This window comes from Tympanuchus pallidicinctus, unplaced genomic scaffold (genome assembly GCF_026119805.1).
Source record: "Tympanuchus pallidicinctus isolate F22 unplaced genomic scaffold, pur_lepc_1.0 scaffold1, whole genome shotgun sequence".
Taxonomy (NCBI): Eukaryota; Metazoa; Chordata; class Aves; order Galliformes; family Phasianidae; genus Tympanuchus; species Tympanuchus pallidicinctus.
Window position 1 is genome coordinate 83,418,787 of NW_026294618.1, and position 18,103 is coordinate 83,436,889.

General features: G+C 35.2%; 1 protein-coding gene across 3 annotated transcripts in view; it reads right to left on the bottom strand.

The window, feature by feature from the left end:
* Positions 1-18,103, bottom strand: part of PRKCE (protein kinase C epsilon) — a 269,340-nt gene that overhangs the window by 155,684 nt on the left and 95,553 nt on the right. For all 3 annotated transcript variants that reach the window (XM_052685443.1, XM_052685450.1, XM_052685448.1), the window contains exon 2: positions 17,341-17,404. In XM_052685443.1, the coding sequence (XP_052541403.1) occupies positions 17,341-17,404 (64 nt within the window). The remainder of the gene's footprint in view (positions 1-17,340; positions 17,405-18,103) is intronic.

Below are 18,103 nucleotides of genomic sequence, written 5' to 3' on the forward strand. Positions count from 1 at the left end.
CAATAGCTTTTCCTCTCAGCTGACAGAATGATTAGATATTTACATTATCTATTCAGAAATTCAGTCAATTTGAAGACACAACACTTCGGATACAGATTATTCTATAGTTTTCATTTAAGATTATAGCACTTAGCTGATATCCTTCCTTTATAGATCTGAACATCAGCTTCAGTGTCTGGCTCAGAGAATGTAGCTGTTGGGAGATTTGACCACAGCTTGGTGGTCTATGATGAAAAATAAAGCTCTTGCTATTAGCCATAGGCTCTGACGTACTGAAATGGGAAAACTGAATAAAATCAAAGCTTCTAATGATATTTCCTTCCAGAAAAGAGCTTTCTTGTTAACAGAAGGAAATTAAAAGACTATCAGTTACCTTCCAACACAGACATTATTAACTTCATGTAGCATTTTTCTTCTCAGTGCCTGAATGCTGACTTAAAGGCTGTCAACACAGGCATCATGAGAATTGATCTCAGCTATAACATGCTCCAGTCTCCTTGCAACCCTGGCTGCCTCATTCAATTTTCCATGTATTTTATCCCTGGCTGCCCAATGTAATAATGGAGTAGTGCTCACATTCACAGACAAAACTGATGCATAACATAAAGTGATGATTTGTCTAAAGTCATAAATACCTTTCTGCTAGGGCAGCTTCTCAGGTCCTGTATTCACTCACTCAGTACTTCTATAACCTTCCCTGTCTCAGAGAAATTACAGCATCTCTGCCTCAGTTTCCCCATGTAAAAAAGCATCTTCTGAAGATTTTTAAAGCCTAGTGATGCTACATATATAACATTCAATGAAGATTTAAAAAATGCCATGTAGATGCAGCCATTACTATACACAGAAAATCTTAGACTGTTTTCCACATAAAAGGCATGAACTATACCAGCAGAAGGAACAAGACCATACTGTCAAGATCATGGTTTATAAGAATACATTCTACCATTAAATTACACTACCTCATGTCCCACAGCTTATTCGTAAAACCATTTTTAATACCCTGAAATAATGGGTGCTGATCAAATACTGAAAGTGCTTTACAAACACATTACGTTTTGTTGCAAAGACACTTGCTCCTTAAACTTCAGCTGGCTTTTCATGCTTCTGACTTGCAGAAACTCTTAGCTGTCTTCTGTTTCTCTTTCGGCCTTTAATTTAGTTTTCAGATAGCTTATTTAAGTGCTTTTGCCACAAACAATGTAAGAATTACTTCTAGGCCATAAACAGAAACAGGAAGCAAAAGCAGATAACCCAGACTTAGAAAACAGTGTTATTATTCAGAAAACAATTTAAATATTGAGATGTAGCCATCTTGATTTCAAATAAAGGAAGTGCTTTCTCTGGAGGTTTGTCACCAGCTGTGATGGAAATACAAGATGGACATAAATTACTTAGATTTTCTTCATTCAAATGAAGATGAATGTAGTGGGGCAGCAAGGTGCAAAATGGATCTGAGATGGGCGCAGATACTTAAAAGAAAGCACAACACTGTACAACAGCTCAAAACTGACCAAATTAGTAATGGTGTATCTTGTGTACCCTAGCATTTTTCAGTTAAGAGAATTTATTATCCCTAGGAAGATTCCAGACAGGTACAATGATAAGCTAGAATTACAGCTGTGTCTTCAGTGGTCTGAACACAAAAAGAATGCATGCTACATCACTATAATTAAATATACAAATACTACTGTGATCATTATTGATTGTTAATGCATTTGATAAAACAATGATGGAACTATATGTTTTTCTGATGTAGGGCATCAAACACATTAGCTTTATCCAGGTACTAAAGCAGTATTTCAGTTACAGTTAATTGTTTAGACAACAACAGAAAACAACAAATAAATGCAGTATAACTTCACTTTGCATCTTCCTCATGGATATAAGAAGCTCCTACTTTCTGGATTTTGCACATGCAAATGTGCACAGTATAAAACTGAAACACCCTTTTGCCCAAAGTCACGCTATCTGCCTCAGTTTGTAAATAATTGCTCCTTTTTTCACTAATGAGACCAGTATTGAAAAATACTTTTAAAGTATTTTAGTGTCTTTTCTATGATAAGTTTAATTTTGTATCCTTAAACGGGAAGGTCTTTTGACAACAGGAGACCATAACTTATTTATTCTTTTTTTTTCCCCCCCACACATACATTATGTTTATGTTCTCAAATGCAAAACATACAAAGAGTGGTGATTCAGCTAAGCAATCCCATACCTTGTTATCAGCACATAAAGGCAGGTTGATTCATCCCTAATACTTGTTTTAAAAATAGAAATATTACAATTTGCAGAGATGATTTCTCTAACACTGAACCTCCAAATAGAGAGAAGCAGTTTCCCTGGACTATGTGTGGTGGCTTCACCCCACAGCAGGCAATTGTACACTTCAGCATCCTATCCAAGAGAAACTAAAACTCCACCATGCTGTTCAACTGATTCTTACATGTAACTGTTGTTATTTGTTGTAACTATAGCAAGCTTTAAAGATACCTTGCAAGGAAGGATTTACAAGAACTTACAGCTCCAAATAACAATATCCCAGCAAGAATCAGTACTGGCTGGGTAGGGACTTCAGACTTTGACTGGTTTGCCAAACTTTTTTCCAACTTCTGGAAATGAAGTTGGCAGGAAGTGGAAGGGGAAGTAACACACACCGGGACTGGATAAGCAGCACAGCAGGAAGCAAGTGAACGCAGTAACGGAGCAAGCAGTCAGCAAGATAATGAATTTAGTCTTACACTAATGCGGAGTAAAGGAAGCTTGACTTTGATTCTTAGTTGTAAATTCAAACAACATGATTAATGGTCATCTGTTCTCTCTCTTTCTCTCACTGAAACAAAGCATAAAGCAAACTTTGTTTGGTTTAGCATTCAGAGTAGAAGACAACACAACTCATGAACCAGTGCAAAGAGCTGTGTATAATCAAACCCTGCATAAGCAGAAAACTGTGGGACAGAGTCAGACTTTAGAGGCTGCAGAGGCAGAAACCAGATGAGATTTTTAAGAAGAATTTAAGTGAGACAGGTAGCTACATACCAGTGAAACTAATGAACAAAATGAAGAAATCCTCAGTTCCTCACTGCCTTCCATAGAGAGGCATTTACCTTAGGAGACCACAACTTTTCCACTGGCTTCTCTACAAGTTATCGAGAATAGACACTATTTAAAAAAAGACAGATAATGCCCTATGGACACACTATAGTAAGCAGAACTTACGCAAACAATATCATGTACTTTACTTAGGCATTAGAGAGTTCTTCAGTACTACACTTCACTACTAACACCTAGCAAGGATGCACAATGCTATTAGAGATGAGAAAAGAAACTAATAACAATCAGACTTCTGTTGATAACAGTAAGTTTTGACATTTCACGATTTACATGCAGTTGTGCTTGCACAGAGACCGCTGAAGGATAATTTTTTTTTTTTAAATGAAACATACTACAATTAAAAGAAAACATCTTTTCATCACAATTACTGAAGTTTTGTACTGTTTCTTACACAACAACCTTCTGAAAAGGCACTGATTACAGAGCAACATAAAAGCAGCAGTAAATTTAAGAAAAAAAAAAAAAAACCAACATTAAGAAAACTGTAAAAGAATCATTTCCAGCAGGAAATTACCTAATCTTAAACAACACATTAAGTTCAGCCCATCTGAGAAAGACGTATCCCAACCTACAAAGTTGTCCTCAACTACTATTTGAAGAAGCAGGACTAGAATAGAAAAGAAGGTAAATATTCAATTGGGTGCCACAAAGTAATAAAGTTTATATCCTACTGAATTTAACAGTGTCATTATTTAACTTTTTTTTTTTTTCTCATAATGAGGAATCCTTAACAGAACCTTCCATATTCTAATTAACAAAAATCTCAACCATATGTCTCTCAGGAATACAGAACATAACAATGAATGAAAACTCAACATCAAAACCAGCAAACTGAAAAATAGATTCCAGATGTCTAAGGACAGATTCTTTTCTTAGACTTTTTAGCGTAGGTATGAAACTGGAAGATTGGACTCTTTCCATGTTCTCTTCCAAATCGCTTATTGATGTAAAAATGTTCCAGTGGAACTGGATTGACTTCATTAAAACTACACATGAAATACTGGATGCCTCACATTATCCAAACTTTCTCTGACAGAAAACGCTGCAATAATTTCACTTTCATCTGTGCTACAGCAAAATTCAATCCACTTGAAGTCTTCCATACACTCCTTGAATACTGCTAACTTCAGAAGTAGTCACATTGTTTACACTATAACATATATAAAATCCTGTGACACAATAGCTGAGACTTCAACAGTATCTGGTATTTGCAACTGAAAAGAGAACCGGATAAAAAATTCTGATATTTTATCTAGTTAAAAAAAATAAGAAGATGCAATTCCTGAAATACAACTTTTAAAGCCTCTTTATTTGCAGCATAAACAGTAAAGGGAAGCTGCTTTCTTTACACTTACTATATGTTAAAATAGGAATCAGGAATCATGCACCCTTGAAAAATACTACAACTGAACAAAAACCAGTATAGACTGTGTTAGATAACCTGGTGCAACTAATACTGTCCGTGAACTATCTCAGGATTCTTAAGACCTTTCTTCTCCAAAGTCAGTAGCAATGAAATGAAATGCTCCAATACTTTCTACAGTTTGTTATGTGTAGCAAAGCTGGCACAGAGGGAAGTTGCGTGTATTTCCTCCTTGAAATCTTCCACTGAGTTGCTATTCTTTGTTTGTAAGCACGTCTCACAATCCAAGTTATCAGTCCAGTTCGTGCTAAGAATACTAATGATTCTTCCTGAGGCCCAGGATTCACTTAATATAAGGAAAATCTGAAAAGCGTACAGAAAAATAGGACGTGCTCTTTGGTAACTCAAGCCAGCCTTTCCGGCACAGTGTAAGTTATAAATCTTTAAGTAATGAGAACTGTACAGAGAGTAGAGACATGAAAAGCAGGGTCACATCCCAGTGTGCCAAACAGCTTGGCAAACTTAGAAGGAAAGTCTATGAGCATACTTCAGAGAAAACATCCAACATGATGCTATTGAGTTATGTGAAATCTCCTTCCTTTTCTCCAACTCAAAAAGTTAGGAAAAATACTTGAAGAATGAGAACGTTCTCCTTATTTAACTTTTTCAAATACTTTAGCACAGATAAGGGAAATGCTTAATCTACCCAAAAGAAGCTAAAGAACTTTCAGTGACGTATCCATTATTCTGACAGAAATTGCTCAGATGTAGCTCCTTAAAATAAGAAATATGGTTTCTGACAATGAATCCATCCCAAGAATGAATGAAGTAGTAAAATATATCTTACAATTTAGATGTCTGACCTTTCTCAAACATGCAAAATTCACGCTCACTAAAAACCAGGCATGACAGTTTTAAAACCTGTGATTATAAATTTTTCATCATTGAACGCTGAAGGCTGTCAGCAGACACTTGACGTCTTTTTTCCCCCCACTCTTCACCACTCCCCTTCCAGAAAATAAATTCTGTAACTACAGCCAGCAAAACACGTTAATGGATGCTTAGCAAACAAAAGTAAAAAACTAAAAGTTAATTTGGGATTCTGAAATAGGGATAAATTGTATCTTGACTGTAAGTGAATTACATCACCGTTAGTGTTTTCTCTGTACTCTTTCAATGAAGAGTAGGCAGTTAATTGAAAACAAGATATGAGTCTCAATCTCAAGTCCTTTTCCAGCATTTACCAAGCTCTTTCTCTAAAGGATAACTTCCACTTATTAACAGTAGTCTTGCAGCACAATAGTTAGAAGTACTCTTTTTTCCCAGAGAAATCTACTGATGCACAGAAGCATCTTGCCCAATGTCAAGATGGCAGAGATCACTCCAGTAAATAAGGAAAATCCAAATCACTGGAATTTAAAAGCAACTGCTATTTAAATGTTGCTTAGTGCATTTCTTTTCAATGAGAACTTTTGCTTCCTTTTTTCTCCCTTTAGTACATTCCCCAAGGGCTTCTCACACAGATGTACAAAACTCTGAAGTATTTATGACCAATACTTCTGAATATAATATTAATTGACCATGCAAGGGTGGTGGTGGTAAACTGTTTATTTACTTAACTGAAATGCACAGCACTACTCTTGCAAAGTCATCAGTAAAGAAAGGCCTCAAAGCTCATCTTAGTATTCTGACCTCTGATTCTAAAAGTTTGTTTATGTGAAGAAAAAAAAAAAAAAAAGCAGTCATTTGAATTTCACCAAGCCCAAGATAAAGTCCTTATCAGGAGAACTGTACTGTTAAATTGGCAGCCTTTCAAAAAAGAAAACAGGATAGCTTCACTTCTTCGTCATACAATAATTATGGACTGCAAAATGTTTTTAATAAAGACTGAAGTAGATTTTTAAGCATACTGATCAAACTCTGAAATTATACATTCACAAAGTTTCACTGGGAGTTTAAATGAGAAAGTAAGTTTTCTTCCTTTCTAGATCTTTCTTGTTTTATGATATTGTCATGCAAATTACATTGCTCTGAAAAAGAGAGAAATACAGCTGTTTTCAGAATTACAGAGATAGCCTGCCTAAACAACTGGTACACCAGGTCACTTTTATTTACTATGGAAAATTCAAGAATTACAACAGAAGATGTTTTTTCTAAGCAACACCATTTGCAGCAGACATTCCCAAAACGACAGCACAAAGAAGAAAAAGCTAAGAACAGAAAGTACACTAAAGATTTTTTGAAACCAGTGAGCTCTGTAAAAAGAAAAGCATATGCTTGGGAATTTACTGGAAAGATAACAATTTCCTGGTAGTGATCTGGGAATTATAAACAGAGAATTAAGAAGAAAGGGAGTATGTCTCAGTGCTTCTTTACAACGCTGTTAGATAAAAGAGCTTTACTTCCCACAGCACCTTGTAGGAAGAAATCACACTGATGAACACTGGAGTTAACAAGACACAGACTTATTCTGTTGAGTATTTTGTCCCAGATTTGGATACTGATTTGCCATTAGTTGGTTCACTTACTAAAATTGTTACTGGAGATTAAAATCTGTTATATATTATTTTTTGATATCACACAACACATTTTTAAGGAGAAACTCTAATAAAAGTAGCAGAAATAATGAAAACGCTAGCATGAAAATGAAAAGACAAAGGACTAAGCAACATTTTAATCAGAGTATTTATCTCTGTTTCAACCACTGCTTGCAATACTTTTAGTACAGGCCATGTGAAAATCCAGAATGATGGACTTGAACTTCTTTGTCCAGCCTTGCACCTTGCATTCTCTGTAATTTTCTTTAGCAAATCCTGACCTTGCAGAAGCACAAATACAGTATTCGTACTAATTTCTACCAAGATCCATTTGCAGAAGGATTTCTGAGAACATAGTTAGAGGACTCTTAAAAGAAAAAGATAAAACCACATCACCAAACAATCTGGGATAATGAAGTTCCAGTGCATTCTACTTTACAACCCACAGATTTAGTGAACAATACATCTTGAAGATTAATCACAAAGACTAGCAAATTATAAAAAAAATAAATCCATATTTAATGATACCAAGTGCCCAGAAGTAGAATAGAGTCTGAGCCCATCCTAACAGTAGCCACATTCACTAATGACAAGGCTTTTCCAAGAGTACGAGGCTTTATTACTCTCATTTTCACCTCTAATTGTTAGGACACTCACTCTACTTCATGAGTATCATCCCAAAACAAAAGTAATATATTTTTCTGATTTACAGAATAAGTAAGAAGCATTGTTTCCTCTAGTACTTTATCTTTACTACAATTCCAAATTACACACCACGGTTTTGGAATATTGTTCATCTTCCCTTAACCTAAAGTGCAAAAGACTGAAATGATTTAAAAGCCTGTAGCAAATGAGCAGTTAACACAGTTGTCTTTTAATCCACCTGCTTATTATTTCTAGGAAGTTTAAGTCAGAAATAGGGGCTATTAACTAAGAAACAATGACAGTATTTCCCAGATTAACTATTCTTTTAAATAGTTTTTAGAACACACACAAAAAAGTGTTTTACCTGTGCTTAGTATATTACCATTCAACTATATGCAAATTTTAAGCCTCTATTGAAAGGAACATTCCTAAATTTCTGTTTCCACCTGTACTTATAAATATTTAAAGCTTTCAAGACTATACTTCAAACATATATCCTCCATCTGTTTTCATTATTGAAAATCTCAAGAATATAAAATCTGATTTTTAGATTATTCTGAAGACAGTAAAAATTTAATTAATATTTAAAAGGATGTTAACATCCGTTAACATCCCCAAAACTTTCACATGGAATGGCCAGAAATAGTTAGAACCATCTTTAACTTGTGCATTACCACATATATTAAGCCTCTGATCAATTAATCAAAATGGACTGTACTATAACTTTTTTTTTTCCTCAGTGACACTAACAGTAAAAGAGTTGACTATTACTGGGAGTGGCAAACAGGTGCAGGCTGATTCAGAGCATGCTACTGAAACAACTGCAACATGGTAGAGCAAGAAAACAAGAAAATCTTGGAGTATAGGCATTGTGTTCTATGAAGTGCAATGAAACAGAGAGAAACTATAAAACAAAGACATGCATATAAGCTACAATATTAATGTATTTTCATAGCATATGTCATCTCAGACAAATGAGTGATGGGTTAACCTATGCCTACGGTGTCTTATGAAATAGATAGACAAATACAGATTTCAAAAGCTAGATAATTTTTATTCCATATCTTTTTACTAGTTTATGTATGTAATGGAAAGAAAAACACCAGTACAGTTTTTGATATGATAGTTTTCATATTTTAAAAACATCCTACATATATGCAGTGGTAATGTTAAACATGATTATTCCAAAGCTCTTGAATAATTTTGTAAGGAAAAATGCAACAAAACAACACCAAATGTGTGTACCGCATAACTGGAAATAAGACAGACATCATTTTGTAATCATGATATGTGTATGATTCACTATTTATTATTTACTATTACAGTCTTATGAAATTTTTCTTAAAAAAAAAAAAGAAAAAAAAGCACAAACTCTTACAGTACAAGACAAAGGAGCCTTTAGAAATCCCAGTGTCTTGCTTTCTGTGAAGCACTTGTTTTGGCAAACAGCTAGAAGCCTGACAAAAAATGGTCATCGATCTTTGCCTGACCAAAAAAAAAAAGTAAAAAAAAAAATAAAAAAAATCCAGCCAGCTTTGTACAGTAAGGGCCTATCACAAACAATGCTTACCAGATGTTCCATCAGCAAGCTGGATGCAATCCAAGGGATGGCTATAAAGCCATGCAAAACTGTTCATTGGGAAGGTATTCACCACAAAAATTGCATAAGCACCCTTTGGAATGCTTGTTCACTGAGCACTGTGGTTCAGAAGTGTAGCGCACCGACTGAGTTGTCATCAAATTCACATTAATTTCTTTGAAGAGGTCTAGTTAGTCTGTAAGATTCATTTTCCTAACCAAATGCCTGTGCCATTACTGAGGGCAGCCTAACTTGAGTGTACAAAGAACATCATTTGGGTAAAAATGTGCACGTACCTGTTTTCAGATGCTAGGCTAACAACATGTGAAGTTTCGTCTCAGAATATATGGCTCACCTACCCCATAAACATCTAATTTCTGTAACACTGGTGAATAATTACATATCTACTGACATTAAATCTGCTTTCCCAAACCTGTTAGATTGTTAAAATTTTATTTAAGAATTGTTTTAAATTTTCTAGTTGAGAATCACAACCCTCAGTTTTCTATTTTAATATGAAAGTACACACTGCCCTTATAATAGCTGTAATATTCTTCTTTGTTAAAATTTGTTGATTAGTAAACAGCAAAACCATCAAGAAGCTCAGCTGGTTTTTCTTTGTTTGCTTTACAACAGCTGACTAGACACTCATGATCTGGCTGAACAAAGATTTCTTACAGTTGTAAATATTGTCATAAGTGAATAGCTCCGAGAAATAAAACAAATTCATTCTTGAAATAAGGTTTCACAATTTAACAGAGATTAATTCTAAGAATAAATCAAATAAAATCTAAGAGAAAATACATAAGTAGTAATTTTGATTTATACTCCCTGAGAGAACGAAAGCATAGCAGAAGCAAAGTTTCAAAAATTAGAATTTAAGATTCTTTTATGTCCTTGGTTTTTATCTTTTTTGCCTCACCTGTGGTTTGAATAAGTTCTGATCTTCTGGTGCTAAAAACACAAGCAGTTGAATAGGAAAAAAATCCCCAAATCCTAGTGACATAAAACCAAAGCTTCAAAGGAAATATATTCTCAGCTGGTACACTGTATAATGAATTTTGAAAATAGAGTTTCTGGTTATGTTTAAAGTTGGCTCTTACGCTACTACTCGCTCTACTTCTATGAAACAAGAAAGCGTACTTGAGGAAAACTGAAAACACTGTAGTATTCTACCTTTGCCCAGGCTATGAGGAAAATCACTGCAAGCAGAATCCATAATGAGACAGAGCAGAGGAAAGCAAGTGTGTACCTGGTTTCTCTGGTTATGTATTTTGCTTCACATCAAAAGAGTAGAAAAGCTATAAAATACAGTCATTACAAAGTTCATATCCCCCAGCGCAAAAATATTCCTTAAAGGGAAAGCTGCATGAGGAGAAAAGTTTGAACTCAAATCTACGTGAGTCAAGTGACTGAAGACAGACACCATATCTACTACAATTCAGTTTGATCCTGTTCAGATGGTTCCACATTTCTTTAACTCTCAGAAAAGCCACAACCTCAAGTGTAAAAGTATGAAGTTTGCGTGGTTTGCTGAATCTAGGTAAACAGTTTTCCCAGACATCAAGCAGCATCCTTACTCCTCGGCTACTTTACATTTCATCCCTGGAGGAGGAAATCTGTCTGCTTCAATGCCATGGCAGATCCATTTAAACAGATTATTCCTGCTCCACCTACCTACTGCACAGAAGTAGCAGAGCTTCATCAGGGCTCTGACTCCCCATTTGCTTCTCCTGGCCTCTCTACATATTATATACAAGCCAATAATTCTGAAGAAAGAAGAAACGTACAATGACAAATGCAGCAACGAGGTCAGAAGTTTTAAATATAGTAGCATCAGTCTTTTAGACTATATAAAATTGAGTTTATTGGAAATGTTTTTAATCATTCCTCAGGCAATTTATCTTCTTCCCATTTGATGGCCATCTGCTATCCCAGTTTATGAAGTGAATCACAATGTCATCACATTACTTATGTTTTAAACATTCAGATTGTATTTGGATCTCTATCAGCTAGCTCCTAAACGTTTCTGAAATCGTTCAGAAAATTTCACGCACAAAATTTTATAAGCACTGAAATAGATCAAAAAAGTATTGCCAAGCATGCCAATAAAAAAGTCAATGAGTGCACTTCAGCCTAGAAATAACGTCTGTGTTACAGCAACACTGAATTAGTGTAGAAAAAAATATCAATATGACCTTGGACACAGATAAGCAACGAAGAAACAGACAGCACGTTTTATAATGGCCTCCTGTTCATTCATACACTAATAAGCAGACATGCTTTTATCCATTGTCCTGGTAGAAGCTGAAGATAAGAAAAAAACCTTTGTAATTATTACATGAATTTGTGAAGAAACCAGAATAGATGTGACAGACCTTTCCCAAGGAAACTACATACAAACACTAATCTATTATAAACATTTTTCTTATAAATATATATAAAAACACACACTGTATACGTACGTGTGTGTGTTTGTGTATAAGGTAGAGTTACCAGATGTTTGGTTAATAGCAAACTTGACTGATGACGTTTGCAAGTCTGGCAAAATATCTGGCGGAGTTTTAGAAGTGCTTATTCTTTAGTAAGAAGATCCTATGTGCTTGCATTTTGAGCAGTACAAAATCCAATGAAGTTAATAAAAAAATCCAACAAATACTACTGCACACTGTGTAAGTAAGGCCTACAGAAGCAATGCGTTTTTTTTTTTGTTTGTTTGACTGCAGGGTTTTCGTTTAAAATATCCTTTTAAGTTCTCAATGGACAGTTATTCATCAACATTTTAAGAAATCCAATAGAAACACTAAAATTATAATCAAATATTTGTGTAAATGGACTTTACTAATTAACTGCTGCATTTATTTTAACCTATAAATGGATACCTTACGTTGTATTTGTACGTGGGAATTTTCCACTGACACAGCTGTTTGCATCCAAGGGAAATAATTGCATATTTACTCCAAATGCATAGAGCCATTTCAAATGAAATAAATCTCTAAAAGCTAAATAATCTTGCAGATCATTTTTGGTACAGAGCGTAAAAGCCACAATTGTAATGAAAACATACAGAATGGTAGAATGGATAGAGTTAGAAGGGACCTTAGTTCCTATTCCCTTACTTTTGGAGTATTGCCACCAAAATGGGGAATATAAAAAAGTATTTTAAGAGCTGTTTCCTCTCCCTCTTCTTTCAGCAAAACATGCTAAACATTTTTCAGAACTAGTTTGGAGAACACACTCAGTGCGGAACAAAATCTTTATGTACAGCAATGAAGTTCTCATTATAATCCTTATGTATTTTATACACAACACCAATTCTACACACTGCTGGTTTTGCATGTCTTAGTGGTGCCCCACACATTATAGACAATTTGTCTATAGAAAAACTCATCTCTCAAAAATGAAACACTTCTGAGTTTCTGCAGAAAACTTGAAATCCTAAGTTTAAATAACATCATCTTCAATGAGATAAACTGTTCATTTAGCATTTTATTTTCAGAATGTGGGCCAAACAGTTCCCACTACGGAATGTACAAAAGATTGTAAAAACGCATAGCTACTCACTCTCCCTCTCAGCACAAAAGAATCATTCCAAAGATATAAGCAGGATCTAAAGCAGCATTAGTTGTAGAAAAAAAAAAAAAAGTGATGATAAAAACATTTCTGTTGGACTTGAGTTTTGTGTAGCTTTTCATCCATTTTCTTGAATATTTGTGCTTTCCAAACTTTTTCTGCTTCAACTTCCAGAAATGAATTGGGAGCAAGTTCTAGAAAGTGATGTTTTCAGAACAAATCCAAATACACTGAGATTTGAACATCAAGATTTGGTATTGCTGCAAGATATCCAGTGGAGAGCCATCTAAATCACCAGGCTTTTCAGGCAGCTCACAAGTGCAGTGTGACTACTACAGCAGAGCTACTTCTCTAGGCAGCTTCTGAAGGAAGTTTCGCAATATAGGAAATGGAAAGAGAAGCTGACACAGCTCTATAAGTGCCTGTGGGTTTGTAGCTTATCTTCAGAATTAGAGAAAAACTGCCAGTAGCAAATCCAACAACTCAACCCTTCTTTCAGTAGTTTAAAAATACATCCCAGGTGCCCGTACTAGTATCTAAGAGAGTTTCAATAAGTCTAGCAATGTGACAAGGAGAGGCAGAAGTACTCTTTACCTCCATTTGTAATCTCTCACATTTGTCTTTTTCTGTACACGACACAATTGATGAAAGCCTGTGAATGATTCCACTTAGAGTTGGAAGAAGTTGTGTACTTTTGCTGAAGAAGTCAGCTTATAACAATGAGCTGTTATTATTATTTTACCATACAACTGAAAGTAGTGCCAAGGGATGAGCAATCTGGCAGCTGTGATCATGGGACAATTTAATTTCAAAAGGAATATGGTAATGATGTTCTCTGTCAGTATCAAGTCAAAAGCTTAAACTATTGAGAATATACTACAAGGAAGAATATTTCTTCTTTATCCATCTTTCAGGACCTTAATTAAAAAATTTTAATTTATATAGCAGTTTATTCAGATAGGAGCTCAGCTGCAGAGTTTGGGCTGTTGCTTCTTAGGGGCAACTCAAATGCAGGCCAAGATTTCTGCCCACGTTAACGGATTAATCTAATTTATCAAAATAGAACTTCCATCTTAAAATCTTTTAGAAGTGCCAAATAACTGAAGTCACATTATTCAAAGCTGATAATTTAGAAATTTCTTTTATATGACACATGTAAGTCCCATTTGCAGTGCAGCAAAATACAAGACAATACTAGTTTCTAAGAATGCATTACATGTCAACAGCTGCTGTCCTTTTATTGCCTACTCCATGACCTTTTTTTTAAAAAAAATAAATAAATAAATACTTAGAAACACGCAACATGACTGTTTCTCCCAACTCAAATTATTGCTATAAGTTGTTTTTTTTCCTCAATTGACATTTTCCCCTCGAGAATCTGATGTGAAACAGTGATAATAATAGGACTTAAAAGATTTAGTAGGAAGCTTCTGAGAATACTCTATTTATTTTATACTACCATATATTCCAAAGCTAGGCAAGCTTGGGTTCCTAGACACACAGATAAACATTAAGCTACATTTACAGAAGTAGTTAAGATTCCAAACACTCAGAAAGAGACCTAACAAGATAGACACATTGAAATAGGGTGCATAATTCCTACTTGAAAGGGTTGTGCACCTTCTCAGTGTAGGTACTTCCAATCTTTGATAATTCCCATAAGTGCCTTTCTGATCTGCTTGGTACTCTTTCATGTTTGGGTGACAGTTTGGAGTTCCTATGGCTTCCTATTTAATTACAGTTATTTAGTAATGCTGGAAATCCCAAACTGTGTGTTTGTAAAGAGTAGGTAGATTTAGATGTAGCCCAGACATCATTGCATTTGCCCATTACATTCTTCTATTGGGAAAACCAACTTACAGGGAAATCTGCCTGAATAGGCTGAAGTATCAAGTTCTGGGATACCACCAAATTTCAAAGACCACTGCCAGTATATCCTAAAACTTAAATATTTCTGATTTTTAAATTTCATTTATATTTAAAAAGCACTTCCAGTTTTATGTTGAGATCCATGCAGCATGCAGAGAATATGCCATTTACTCTGATTCCATTTGCAGCAATGACTGGAATTCAAAACCAAGGCCCTGGCTAACAAATTAGATCAAGAGTAGCAAAGAGCTCAACCAACACTGGTCAGCCTGAAGTCATCATTTTAATCTAACTTAGGATCCTTTTATATTCAACATATACAGATCAACTGAAATGAACAGTCCCACTAAAATGCAAAAATATACTGGTATGGCCCCAGTATTGTTGTATTTTTTTTACCATGGAACATATAGCAGCATAGGGGCAGCCTGACAAAACGGCATCTGACATGGAAGTGCACATGAAGTAAATGTGTGTCATTGAATTCCTCCTCTGACATTTGCTGACAGTTACTGAACATTTGTAGAGATCAAATAGTGGATGTGAGCACAGTGAGGTGGTAGTGGGTGGTGCATTTCAACAGTGGTGAAAAGGCATCTCTGCTGGTGCAGGATTTATGAGAATGCCATGTTCATTACTGGCATAAACGCATAGTTAGCTGTGGTGACTTAGTTGAAAATTACAGTTCCATAGCTGAGTATGTGTTCTACCAAATAGTGTTATTGTGCTCTTTGTATCAGTTGTAGTATCCATTTGAAATAAATAGAAGGCGTTGCTTTTGGAGCAACCTATATTAGATGTATTCTATTTACATGTGTATTTAGATATGTATGTAGAGAGATCAAATTGTCATTTTTGAAACAACAAGGTAAGCCTGTGTGAACCAATGTTTGCTTGTTGCACACTGACAATGTTAAATTAGATGTTTTACTTTAAGACAGTATGCCAGGAGAGACTCTTTCAGAGCTAGATAGGCCTTAGCCCTAATAAAGCCATCTAAAAATAGAATTTCATAGTGTTGCTAACAAAACACCATAAAACAAGTTTAGAGACTTGTGAGGAAAACCACAGCTCTTCCAGAGAACTTTGCAATGCTTCTATACAAAGCTTTTCCATGGTTACTCAAATTCAGTGAAAAAGCTCTAAAACTACTACTGCTACATTTAGTAAGCAAAAGAACTTCTCTGCAGTTGTACCAAATTCATCTAACCAAAGCCTCAGTCTTCCCATAAGACAATATTTCATAAGCTTTTTTCCTCAGAGGCCCACTTCCATACAAACTGCTGTTTTTATGCTTCCCTTCAATAGTAACACAGTAAAAACAAACTCAGCTCTTTCTGAGACTTCTTTCCAAGCATCTCTAAGTTATTATGGGGTAATGCACAACATTGCATAGGAGACATTACCATAGCCTTCCCCTCCCCCACATGTAGAAGGTTAAAGAATTTTAAACAACATTTGAAGAACAACAACACAACAACACACCATTCTTCCTGTCTTTCAATGGTCCAACACACCTGAACACATTTTGTGATGGAATAGTAATGCTGTGTTTGCCTAGCTATCAACCAAGTACAAATGGAAGCTTGGAAGAGCATTTACTTGCCAACACATATTACAAACTAATACCATTCACCACATTTTTGTTCTTTTATTGACATAGCAATTAGTAAAATATGTAGAACCTACTACTAAGGTGATGGGTGCTATTTCAGTATGAAGCAGAGGAAAAGGCAAAGCCTAAATATTTTGTTTTTAAATTTCAAGATTTAGTGCAGCACATGTTCCTGCAGGATACTGTTAGTAATTGGTTAGAGCACAGTATTCGTTACAAAGAACAAATACATAAAACACATTCTTCCACTGTTCCTTAACTGTGCCAGGCAAAATAATTTTGTTTCATACCATTTCCAATTCCAGCTGCTGTCAGGGTTTACACAAAGCTTCTTTCAGTATTCTGAAACTTGTTTAGCTGAGCTCTATGAGCTTACTTGGGAAAATTGTTAAGATGACATCACTTAAAATGTCTAAACCCAAACGTGCTATCCTCATTTCAGCAGGTCAGGCGGTCGTTTAAGAACATGACCAATATACACAACAGAATTGTTCCTTCATGAACTCTTATTCTTGGCATGTACCATCCAACTCTGATGCCAACTAAGCAGCAGCAAAGTGTCTTATGTTAATAAACACTAATTCAGCATCTTCCTGCATTTTTCCCAACATTCAACTAACGTACTAAAAACTAAAATACCTCTTATCATTACAATGTTGCACTCATTACTTTACTTGGAAAAGAAAACATTTAGAGGAAAAATAAATATTACAGTAATTTTAAAAAGCAAATAAACACACTTCCCCCCCCGTGACATCTCATCATTTCTACCTAGAAATTAAGAATTTGACATTTTATTCTAAGAATCAATAATTCTAATCAACTCATTTAATTACTGCACTTTCAGTTGGTTTTGTTACCAACAATGATTACAGGTTAAGATGAACTGCTCATTGACTCACTAGCATTTAATCAAAACGTGATCGCTGTAGCTTAAGCTTGTACTGATTAAGAGAGCATTAGCACAGACTTGCTTCTGCTGTTGAGGCCCTTTAATGAATGGAATTTTCCAAGAATGAGAAAAAAAAATATTTAAAGTCCCTACCTTCACCTGATGATCCTGAAAGGTCTATGATGACATACACTCTCCCTTCTGGCTCCAAGTCAATCTGCAATCAAGAAAAGAAAAGAAAACTTAGAGTGATCCCCAGATAAAGTGATTGCACATGCAAGGAAAACCCAGTGTCCAAAACCTGCGAAACCAAACTATGGGCAGGTCTACAGTTCACTACTAACAGAGCCTCCTTTTGCACAGAGGTGTTGAGGACCCTGCACCTCTGTGAAGCAAAAAAAGAAGTACCCGTAGCACTTGGAAAGCTTGAACCCAATGAATTTTGACAAATCAAGTATTTAAAACACTCTTCTTGGATATGGTGTTTTTTGTACAGCAGGAATAAGATAAGTTAAATAGAAATATCAAGGATTTTTTTTTAATTTTTTTTTTTTTTTTAATTGCAATTTGCACCGAGCCCAGCTATGCAAATGTGAAAAACACTGTAACCTATTCAGATCTCAGCAAGACAGATCAGCACTGGTGGCAGAACAGGGGTAAAAATTAACACATGCAGTTCATATGATCAGTTAACACATGTTTATAATACTCTCTTTGTATCCTTACTGGGAGAAAGTGATACATGCTTTATCCTCTTTCTCTGAAAAGCAAAATTCATTTATTTTTGCCACTGGTAGATTTTAATGAGTTTGCTTGCATGGAGATGGCTTTCAGTGAGAACTATGGGTTCTCAGTATGAAGCTGTTGGACTTATATGCTAATTCTTACAACCTGCAAAATCTTTATGTACAGTAAT